The sequence below is a fragment of the Palaemon carinicauda genome, chromosome 29 (genome assembly GCF_036898095.1).
Source record: "Palaemon carinicauda isolate YSFRI2023 chromosome 29, ASM3689809v2, whole genome shotgun sequence".
NCBI lineage: Eukaryota > Metazoa > Arthropoda > Malacostraca > Decapoda > Palaemonidae > Palaemon > Palaemon carinicauda.
Window position 1 is genome coordinate 48219540 of NC_090753.1, and position 12500 is coordinate 48232039.

Sequence of the window (12500 nt, forward strand, 5' to 3'; positions counted from 1 at the left end):
TCATTAGCAGCTAATCTACAACTCTAGTTGGAAAAGCAGGATGCTATAAGGCTAAGGGCTCCAGCAGGGGAAAATAGCCCAGTGAGGAAAGGAACAAAAATATAAATAAACTACATGAGAAGTAATGAACAATTAATGTAAAATATTTTAAAAACAGTAATAACAATAAAATAGATCTTTCATATTAAACTATAAAAAGATACTTATGTCAGCCTGTTCAACATAAAAACATTCATCGCAAATTAAAGTAATCTATGATGGAGAAATTGGACAAAGTATGTAACGAGGGTTTGATTCATGTAATTGTTTACAATTATGTAAGCAAATTGGTGAATTGTATTGTTTCTTTGCATTTATTATTATTTTCTTTCATATAGTCTGGCTATTCTTTACATATTCTCCTCTGTTCTCATACACCGGACAACGCTGAGATTACCAAACAATTCTTCTTAGCACTGTAATTGTTCAGTGGCTACTTTCCTCTTTGTAAGGGTTGAAGAGACTCTTTAGCTGTGGTAAGCAGCTCTTCAAGGAGAAGGACACTCCAAAATCAAACCATTGTTCTATAATCTTGGGTAGTGCCATAGCCTCTGTACCATGGTCTTCCACTGTCTTGGGTTAGAGTTCTCTTGCTTGAGGGTACACTCGGGCACACTGTTCTATCTTATATCTTATTTGTCTTCCTCTTGTTTTGTTAAAGTTTTTATAGTTTATAAAGTGATATTTATTTTAATGTTGTTGCTCCTCTTAAAATATTTTATTTTTCCTTGTTCCCTTTTCTCACTGAGCTATTTTCCCTGTTGTAGCCCCTGGGCTTATAGCATCCTGCTTTTCCAACTAGGGTTGTAGCTTAGCAAGTAATGATAATAATAATAATATTGATATTATTACTTGTTAAGCTACAACCCTAGTTGGAAAAGCTTAAATGATTTAAGCCCAAGGGCTCCTACAGGGCAAAATAGCCCAGGGAGGAAAGGAAATAAAATAAATAAACTTTATGAAAAGTAATGATTAAAGAAAAGAAAATATCTTTGATTAAAATACAGTAAGATTCACTGTTCAAAATTTGCATTAAGAAAACGTTAAATACCCGGCAACATATATTTCAAGATTTTACCGTTTTAAAAATGGATATATTGACGTAAAGGAGTGATATTACGGTCAACTCGTAAAAGATAATAAGGTCGCCTATATTTTACTGAAATACGACTAAGAACATTATATTTTTACGGAGAATTTCAGATTATAATTTCGGGTTTTTTAAATTCTAATGCAGAAACCCTTTTCGAAAACAGTTATTAGAGTCATGACTCTCCCGACGACGCAGGCCTACCTCTCCTGCTGGTGCCACGGAATTCTTCAGAAGCGTACGTGTAGGCGTGGGTGGCATCTGGCGCCCAGTAGAGGAAGAAAGGACCGTGGGTCGCTTCCCGGTGGATGAAGCCAACAGCTTCTTCGGTGAAGAGTCGGGTCATGTTCGAAATTCCAGTTTTGCGATCGATGGGGAACTGCTCGTAGTATCTGATGAAGGGGAAATGTTGAAGAACTGTGAACTTCTGTGCATGCTCAATTTGGATATAACACACTGATAAAAATTTGAATTAAAAAAAAAAACTGTAAATGCCTGACAACATTTATTCCAGGATTTTTACCGTTTTAAAAACGGATATATTGACGTAAAGAAGTTATAGTACGGTCACCAACCCGTAAATGATAATAACAAAATAAGGTAAAATTACGGACGCCTGTATTTTACTGAAATACGGCTGAGAAAAAGCATATTTTTACGGAGAATTTCCGATTAATATTACGTTTTTTTTTAACAGTGTAGAGCCGCATTATCTATTTGTTAAATTTGAAAACTGGTTTATAAACTTTAGTTGTAATATTACTGTAATAAATTGTATGAAAAGAGAGCGTGAATTATGCCAGGGGTGTCCTCTGAGGGATGTTCAGGCCCCAAAGAAGTTCGAAGCCTCGGGGATCTGTCATGGGTTAATACAGAAGTGGGCATTTGACCCAGCGTTAGGGCTGTGAAGGCCATTCAGATTCCCCCCAGTAATTGCAAGGTGAATTAAAGTTAAGAGGTTGGACATAAAGATGGAAGGTAGGAGGGTTTTAACTTTTAACTTTGAGCAAGGTTTTTTGCTTGGTTATCGATTGATTGGGATGTTATGTAGCTTTGCAATTTGCTTCCAACGGGATATCATTCTGCAAAATAGCTACTCGTTACCTACTGCAATAATGAATATCTTGCGTGATTATTTTTTTAGTATTTTTACTTTGCACTGCAATTCATTTCAGAATGTACAAAAGGCCTTTTGCATATGAAATATTTGATATACGATTTTACCTTACGAGTTGATTCAATTTTTCCTTTTTTTGTATTCTCTCTGTTACTTTCTCTAACAAACTACACATATTAATGAGAATTCTTTACAAGAACATGATTCATAGGAATAATTGGCTTCTCGAATCAGTAACAGAAATAAAAATGAAATAAAAATTGACTTTATAGTCGATTTTGTAATGTGAAGGACGTACCCACCTCTCTCTCTCTCTCTCTCTCTCTCTCTCTCTCTCTCTCTCTCTCTCAAAATTTAATTTTCTTAAATGAATAACAAATGTAGATTACAACAATCTATTCAGGCTTAGCACAAATCAGTCCAGAGGTAACGGATACAAAGTGGAATTGAAAAGATACAACACCAATCAATGTGGCAATTTCTTTACATACAAAATAGCAAATACTTGGAATAGACTTCCAGCGGATGTAGTAAACAGTAACACTTTAAACGAGTTCAAGAATAAGTTAAACAAGATCATAAGAACTCTCTAAACGATTAAACTAAATCGCTTTACCAAATAGCACATGGAGTCTCCGGGGATGGACTAAAAAGTCTGAGACGTCCAAAATCCTTGTAACTCTCTCTCTCTCTCTCTCTCTCTCTCTCTCTCTCTCTCTCTCTCTCTCTCTCTCTCTCTCTCTCTCTCTCTCTCTCTCTCAAGGAAATGATCCACTAAGTGCAAAAAGAAACAGCTAATTCACATCCTAATTCGACACCGTACCTGCCAATCATAGACGAGTTCAGGAAGATGGGTATGTTCGGCGTATTCTTGTCGTCGTATGGGCCAAAATGACAATTAGGGGATCCGAACCAATAATCAAATCCTCTCTCCAAGGGCAGGTGAGGGGAACGATGACCAAGATGCCTGGGAAGGGGAGAGGAGAAAATTATAACTTATGGAGGTTCATCAGAAAGAGAACGTTTGTCGGCGCCATCTTTTATCATGCTCGTGTAATATAGTATGTAATATGAACGTGTGGTTGTATATGTAGGCTCCGAATTTTATTTTTATGCACATACCATACACATATGTACGTACATACATAGATACATACATACACACACACACACACACACACATATATATATATATACATATATATATATATATATATATATATATATATATATATATATATATGTGTGTGTGTGTGTGTGTGTGTGTGTGTGTGTGTGTGTGTGTGTGAGGCATTTGGCTTGTAGTGGACTATAAACAGCTGCATGTGTTGTTGATACATACATATATATATATATATATATATATATATATATATATATATATATATATATATATATATATATATATATATATATATGTGTGTGTGTGTGTGTGTGTATGTATATGTGTGTGTTTGTGTGTGTGGGTGTCTGTGTGTATGTGTGTGTGTGTATGTGTGTGTGTGTGTGTGTGTAGTTTCTCATTCCCTTCTTAACTTTTCTATTATTTGAGCAATATTTGAAGCTCCTCCCAAAAGCTATTCCTTGCCATTACCATCAGCCATAGCCTATGGAATAATCTGCTACATTATTTAGTAAACTCGTTTAGCGATTCGTGAATGCCATCTTCGGTCCAAGATAAGAGACGGTGTTTATTAACAATCCAAATTATTCACTTAGAATTCAGTACGCAATTATGAGAATTTATTGGCCTGTAACACAGCAGGTTACAAAGATGAACCAGGATGGAAATGTGACGTAACTTGAGCGTCGATTGAAGGTCATTTAGTTGATATGTTGTCTCCAGGGTAATGTGTCCAGGTGTTACAGCAGTATTCAAATATAATTAACTAATCTCTCCGATTCAACAGTTAATTAATAATTGTGGCGCTGAAATAAATTATCTTTTATTTAATAATTGTGGTGATGAATGCTGGAAATTAGTTTTAATTGTGGTGTTGAAATTAGTTATTTTTAATTTGAAAATTGTGGTGTTGAATACGGGAAAGTAGTTATTTTTAATTTGATAATTGTGGTGTTGAATGCGGGAAAGTATTTATTTCTAATTTGATAATTATGATGTTGAAATTAGTTATTCTGAATTTGATAATTGTGGTGTTGAATACGGGAAAGTATTTATTTTTAATTTGATAATTGTGGTGTTGAATGCGGGAAAGTATTTATTTTTAATTTGATAATTGTGGTGTTGAATGCGGGAAAGTATTTATTTTTAATTTGATAATTATGGTGTTGAAATTAGTTATTTTTTATTTTTATAATTGTGGTGTTGAAATTAGTTATTTTTAATTTTATAATTGTGTTGTTGAAATTAGTTATTTTTAATTTGATTATTGTGGTGTTGAAATTAGTTATTTTTAATTGTGGTGTTGAAATTAGTTATTTATAATTAGATAATTGTGGTGTTGAAATTAGTTATTTTTAATTTGATAATTGTGGTGTTGAAATTAGTTATTTATAATTAGGTAATTGTGGTGTTGAAATTAGTTATTTTTAATTTGATAATTGTAGTGTTGAAATTAGTTATTTTTAATTTGATAATTGTGGTGTTGAAATTAGTTATTTTTAATTTGATAATTGTGGTGTTGAAATTAGTTATTTTTAATTTGATAATTGTGGTGTTGAAATTAGTTATTTATAATTAGAAATTTGTGGTGTTGAAATTAGTTATTTTTAATTTGATAATTGTGGTGTTGAAATTAGTAATTTTTAATTTGATAATTGTGGTGTTGAAATTAGTAATTTTTAATTTGATAATTGTGGTGTTGAAATTAGATATTATTAATTTGATAATTGTGGTGTTGAAATTAGTTATTATTAATTTGATAATTGTGGTGTTGAAATTAGTTATTATTAATTTGATAATTGTGGTGTTGAAATTAGTTATTTTCAATTTGATAATTGTGGTGTTGAAATTAGTTATTTTTAATTTGATAATTGTGGTGTTGAAATTAGTTATTTTTAATTTGATAATTGTGGTGTTGAAATTAGTTATTTTTGATTTGATAATTGTGGTGTTGAAATTAGTTATTTATAATTTGATAATTGTGGTGTTGAAATTAGTTATTTTTAATTTGATAAATGTGGTGTTGAAATTTTTTATTTTTTATTTTATAATTGTGGTGTTGAATGCTGGAAAGTATTTATTTTCAATTTGATAATTATGGTGTTGAAAATCGTTATTTTTAATTTGATAATTGTGGTGTTGAAATTAGTTATTTTTAATTTGATTAATGTGGTGTTGAAATTAGTTATTTTCAATTTTATAATTGTGGTGTTGAAATTAGTTATTTATAATTAGATAATTGTGGTATTGAAATTAGTTATTTTTCATTTGATAATTGTGGTGTTGAAATTAGTTATTTTTAATTTAATAATTGTGGTGTTGAAATTGGTTATTTTTAATTTGATAATTGTGGTGTTGAAATTAGTTATTTATAATTAGATAATTGTGGTGTTGAAATTAGTTATTTTTAATTTGATAATTGTGGTGTTGAAATAAGTTAGTTTCAATTTGATAATTGTGGTGTTGAAATTAGTTATTTTTAATTTGATAATTGTGGTGATGAAATTAGTTATTTTTAATTTTATATTTGTGGTGTTGAAATTAGTTATTTATAATTAGATAATTGTGGTGTTGAAATTAGTTATTTTTAATTTGATAATTGTGGTATTGAAATTAGTTATTTTTAATTTGATAATTGTGGTGTTGAAATTAGTTATTTTCAATTTGATAATTGTGGTGTTGAAATTAGTTATTTTTGATTTGATAATTGTGGTGTTGAAATTAGTTATTTTTAATTTGATAATTGTGGTGTTGAAATTAGTTATTTATAATTTGATAAATGTGGTGTTGAAATTAGTTATTTTTAATTTGATAAATGTGGTGTTGAAATTAGTTATTTTAATTTTATAATTGTGGTGTTGAAATTAGTTATTTATAATTTGATAATTGTGGTGTTGAAATTAGTTATTTTCAATTTGATAATTGTGGTGTTGAAATTAGTTATTTTTAATTTGATAATTGTGGTGTTGAAATTAGTTATTTTTAAATCGACAATTGTGGTGTTGAAATTATTTATTTTTAATTTGATAATTGTGGTGTTGAAATTAATTATTTTTAATTTTATAATTATGTTGTTGAAATTAGTTATTTTAATTTGATAATTGTGGTGTTGAAATTAGTTATTCTTAAGTTGATAATTATGGTGTTGGAATTAGTTATTTTTAATTTAATATTTGTGGTGTTGAATGCTGGAAATTAGTTATTTTAATTTGATAATTGTGGTGTTGAAATTAGTTATTTTTAATTTGATAATTGTAGTATTGAAATTAGTTATTTTTAATTTGATAATTGTGGTGTTGAAATTAGTTATTTTTAATTTGATGATTGTGGTGTTGAAATTAGTTATTTTCAATTTGATAATTGTGGTGTTGAAATTAGTTATTTATAATTAGAAATTTGTGGTGTTGAAATTAGTTATTTTTAATTTGATAATTGTGGTGTTGAAATTAGTTATTTTTAATTTGATAATTGTGGTGTTGAAATTAGTAATTTTTAATTTGATAATTGTGGTGTTGAAATTAGATATTATTAATTTGATAATTGTGGTGTTGAAATTAGTTATTATTAATTTGATAATTGTGGTGTTGAAATTAGTTATTATTAATTTGATAATTGTGGTGTTGAAATTAGTTATTTTCAATTTGATAATTGTGGTGTTGAAATTAGTTATTTTTAATTTGATAATTGTGGTGTTGAAATTAGTCATTTTTAATTTGATAATTGTGGTGTTGAAATTAGTTATTTTTTATTTGATAATTGTGGTGTTGAAATTAGTTATTTTTAATTTGATAATTGTGGTGTTGAAATTAGTTATTTATAATTTGATAATTGTGGTGTTGAAATTAGTTATTTTTAATTTGATAAATGTGGTGTTGAAATTATTTATTTTTAATTTTATAATTGTGGTGTTGAATGCTGGAAAGTATTTATTTTCAATTTGATAATTGTGGTGTTGAAAATCGTTATTTTTAATTTGATAATTGTGGTGTTGAAATTAGTTATTTTTAATTTGATTAATGTGGTGTTGAAATTAGTTATTTTCAATTTTATAATTGTGGTGTTGAAATTAGTTATTTATAATTAGATAATTGTGGTATTGAAATTAGTTATTTTTCATTTGATAATTGTTGTGTTGAAATTAGTTATTTTTAATTTGATAATTGTGGTGTTGAAATTGGTTATCTTTAATTTGATAATTGTGGTGTTGAAATTAGTTATTTATAATTAGATAATTGTGGTGTTGAAATTAGTTATTTTTAATTTGATAATTGTGGTGTTGAAATAAGTTAGTTTCAATTTGATAATTGTGGTGTTGAAATTAGTTATTTTTAATTTGATAATTGTCGTGTTGAAATTAGTTATTTTTAATTTTATATTTGTGGTGTTGAAATTAGTTATTTATAATTAGATAATTGTGGTGTTGAAATTAGTTATTTTTAATTTGATAATTGTGGTATTGAAATTAGTTATTTATAATTTGATAATCGTGGTGTTGAAATTAGTTATTTTTAATTTGATAAATGTGGTGTTGAAATTAGTTATTTTTAATTTGATAATTGTGGTGTTGAAATTAATTATTTTTAATTTGATAATTGTGGTGTTGAAATTAGTTATTTATAATTTGATAATTGTGGTGTTGAAATCATTATTTTTAATTTGATAATTGTGGTGTTGAAATAAGTTATCTTTAATTTGATAATTGTGGTGTTGAAATTAGTTATTTATAATTTGATAATTGTGGTGTTGAAATTAGTTATTTTCAATTTGATAATTGTGGTGTTGAAATTAGTTATTTATAATTTGATAATTGTGGTGTTGAAATTAGTTATTTTTAAATCGACAATTGTGGTGTTGAAATTAGTTATTTTTAATTTGATAATTGTGGTGTTGAAATGAATTATTTTTTATTTTATAATTATGTTGTTGAAATTAGTTATTTTAATTTGATAATTGTGGTGTTGAAATTAGTTATTCTTAATTTGATAATTATGGTGTTGGAATTAGTTATTTTTAATTTAATATTTGTGGTGTTGAATGCTGGAAAGTAGTTATTTTTAATTTGATAATTGTGATGTTGAAATTAGTTATTTATAATTAGATAATTGTGGTGTTGAAATTAATTATTTTTAATTTGATAATTGTGGTGTTGAAATTAATTATTTTCAATTTGATAATTGTGGTGTTGAAATTAATTATTTATAATTTGATAGTTGTGGTGTTGAAAATTGTTATTTTTAATTTGATAATTGTGGTGTTGAAATTAGTTATTTTTTATTTGATAATTGTGGTATTGAAATTAGTTATTTATAATTTGATAATCGTGGTGTTGAAATTAGTTATTTTTAATTTGATAAATGTGGTGTTGAAATTAGTTATTTTTAATTTGATAATTGTGGTGTTGAAATTAATTATTTTTAATTTGATAATTGTGGTGTTGAAATTAGTTATTTATAATTTGATAATTGTGGTGTTGAAAATCATTATTTTTAATTTGATAATTGTGGTGTTGAAATAGGTTATCTTTAATTTGATAATTGTGGTGTTGAAATTAGTTATTTATAATTTGATAATTGTGGTGTTGAAATTAGTTATTTTTAATTTGATAAATGTGGTGTTGAAATTAGTTATTTTTAATTTGATAAATGTTGTATTGAAATTAGTTATTTTTAATTTGATAATTGTCGTGTTGAAATTAATTATTTTTAATATGATAAATGTGGTATTGAAATTAGTTATTTTTAATTTGATAATTGTCGTTTTGAAATTAGTTATTTTTAATTTGATAAATGTGGTGTTGAAATTAGTTATTTTTAAATTTATAATTGTGGTGTTGCAATTAATTATTTTTAATTTAATAAATGTGGTGTTGAATGTTTGAAAGTAGTTATTTTTAATTTGATAATTGTGGTGTTGAAATTAGTTATTTATAATTTGATAATTGTGGTGTTGAAATTAGTTATTCTTAATTTCATAATTGTGGTATTGATATTAGTTATTTTTAATTTAATATTTGTGGTGTTGAATGCTGGAAAGTAGTTATTTTTAATTTGATAAATGTGGTGTTGAAATTAGTTATTTTTAATTTGATAAATGTGCTGTTGAAATTGGTTATTTTTAATTTGATAAATGTGGTGTTGAAATTAGTTATTTTTAATTTTATAATCGTGGTGTTGAAATTAGTTATTTTTAATTTGATAATTGTGGTGTTGAAATTAGTTATTTTTAATTTTATAATTGTGGTGTTGAAATTAGTTATTTTTAATTTTATAATTGTGGTGTTGAAATTAGTTATTTATAATTAGATAATTGAGGTGTTGAAATTAGTTATTTTTAATTCGATAATTATGGTGTTGAAATCAGTTATTTATAATTAGATAATTGGGGTGTTGAAATTAGTTATTTTTAATTTGATAATTGTGGTGTTGAAATTAGTAATTTTTAATTTGATAATTGTGGTGTTGAAATCAGTTATTTTTAATTTGATAATTGTGGTGTTGAAATTAGTTATTTTTAATTTGATAATTGTGTTGTTGAAATTAGTTATTTTTACTTTGATAAACGTGGTGTTGAAATTAGTTATTTCTAATTTGATAAATATGGTGTTGAAATTAGTTATTTTTAATTTGATGATTGTGGTGTTGAAATTAATTATTTTTAATTTAATAAATGTGGTGTTGAATGCTGGAAAGTAGTTATTTTTAATTTGATAATTGTGGTGTTGAAATTAGTTATTCATTATTTGATAATTGTGGTGTTTAAATTAGTTATTTATAATTAGATAATTGTGGTGTTGAAATTAGTTATTTTTAATTCAATATTTGTGGTGTTGAATGCTGGAAAGTAGTTATTTTTAATTTGATAATTGTGGTGTTGAAATTAGTTATTTTTAATTTGATAATTGTGGTGTTGAAATTAGTTATTTTTAATTTTATAATTGTGGTGTTGAATGCTGAAAATTAGTTATTTTAATTTGATAATTGTGGTGTTGAAATTAGTTATTTTCAATTTGATAATTGTGGTGTTGAAATTAATTAGTTTGGGTGACATGTAATACAGGCTGGAGGCATTTTCGAAGAGAGGGCTTACATTATATGATCTATACATTGGTGGAGGATTTCCCAATATTATTATTATTATTATTATTATTATTATTATTATTATTATTATTATTATTATTATTATTATTACAGACGTTTTCTGGATGATCCCTCACGGATGACTGGAGGGGCCCAGCAAGAATCTTTTTATTTTTTTTTTATAACTTCTTGCTAGGCCCCTCCAGTCATCCATGAGGGAGCACTCAGAAAACATCTGTAACAAATAGGTAAATCTAGAATTATTATTACTATTATTATTATTATTATTATTATTATTATTATTATTATTATTATTATTATTATTATTATTATTATTATTATTAGTAGTAGTAGTAGTAGTAGTAGTAGTAGTAGTAGTAGTAGTAGTAGTAGTATTAGCTGAGCTATTAGCCATGATGGAAAAACAGAATGCTACAAGCCCCAGGACTCTACAGGCAGAGTAGCCCAATGGGGTTTAGGAAATAGGGAAGTACCAAACAAACTATAAATGAGAATGATAAAATATATAAAATATATCAAGATCAGTACCAACGTTGAAAAGATCAGTTATACGTAAGCTAGGGAGCAAAACCTATGCCAACCTATTCAACAGAAAATCATTTGCAATGACTTCTGTAGTTCCAGATAGGTTTGGCCTTTCTAGTTTATGTTGAAGACCCACAGTCGTCACGAAAATAATGAAATGATGTAGTTAGTATGTGTAGGAGCTTGGATTTTAACTGCTCATAAAACACACAAATTACTGTTAATATGGTTTTGTTGAGGTTTGATGTGTTAATGCAATCTTTCTGCATTATCATCATCATCTCCTACGCCTATTGACATAAAGGGCCTCAGTTAGATTTGTCTAGTCGTCTCTATCTTGAACTTTTAAATCAATACTTCTCGATTCATCATCTCCTACTTCACGCTTCATAGTCCTCAGCCATGTAGGCCTGGGTCTTCCAACTCTTCTAGTGCCTTGTGGATCCCAATTAAATGTTTGGGGAACCAATCTCCCTTGGGGAATGCCAAGAGCATACCCAAATCATCTCCATCAACCCCTCACCATGATCTCACCCACATATGGCACTCGAGTAATCTCTGCAGTGTACGATCTTATAATCTCATGTCTATCTGGGTTAATATTAATGATGTAACATTTATCATGACTTGTTTTTTAGTAACATTTATCTCCTTTGGCATACCAATTATACGTACGAACTTGGGTAAATCCTTTTATTTCAGAATGGAATTCCATCCAGATGGGAAAAACAAACATTCAACAGCACATTGGTTATACGGCAAACAGGTTATCCACTCCTTCCATTTCAATACAAACCGGTATAATGTTTATTCATTTCAATAACAGTCTTGATATTATCATCACTAGCTTCTACATACCTTCTACGAAAAATGGACAACCTTCTGTATATTCCTCATCAACAATGTACAATCTTGAAGATTAGAATAATTATTGACATTTTATGTTATCCACCGTTATCTTCTATCGGACTCCAGCTAAAAAGCAACTCTTCTAAGAGAAGGTCACTCCAAATTCAAATCACTGTTCTCTTGTCTTGGGTAGTGCCATAGCCTCTGTACCATGGTCTTCCACTGTCTTGGGTTAGAGTTCTCTTGCTTGAGGGTACACTGGGGCACACTATTCTATCTTATTTCTCTTCCTCTTGTTTTGTTAAAGTCTTGATAGTTCATATAGGAGATATTTATTTCAATGTTGTTACTGTTCTTAAAATATTTTCTTTTTCTTTTTTTTTTATTTCCTCACTGGGCTATTTCCCTGATGGAGCCCCTAGGATTATAGCATCCTGCTTTTCCAACTATGGTTGTAGCTTAGCAAATAATAATAATAATAATAATAATAATAATAATAATAATAATAATAATAATAATAATAATAATAATAATAATAATAATAATACAAGGATTTTACTGACAAAGAGCAGACTCTATTGGGTGTCTATTCCTTTTTCGTCTGAGAAGCAGAAAGCTGCATTGCCTATTTGATATTTCTAAAGGTTTAAAAGTTACCCG

General features: G+C 27.5%; 1 protein-coding gene across 1 annotated transcript in view; it reads right to left on the bottom strand.

Moving 5' to 3' along the window:
• The window catches only part of LOC137622180 (N-acetylgalactosamine-6-sulfatase-like), a 43060-nt gene that overhangs the window by 15252 nt on the left and 15308 nt on the right, over positions 1 to 12500 (bottom strand). The window contains exons 5-6 of the mRNA XM_068352618.1: positions 3070 to 3213; positions 1334 to 1521 (exon numbers count right to left, since the gene is read on the bottom strand). Of these exons, the coding sequence (XP_068208719.1) occupies positions 1334 to 1521; positions 3070 to 3213 (332 nt within the window). The remainder of the gene's footprint in view (positions 1 to 1333; positions 1522 to 3069; positions 3214 to 12500) is intronic.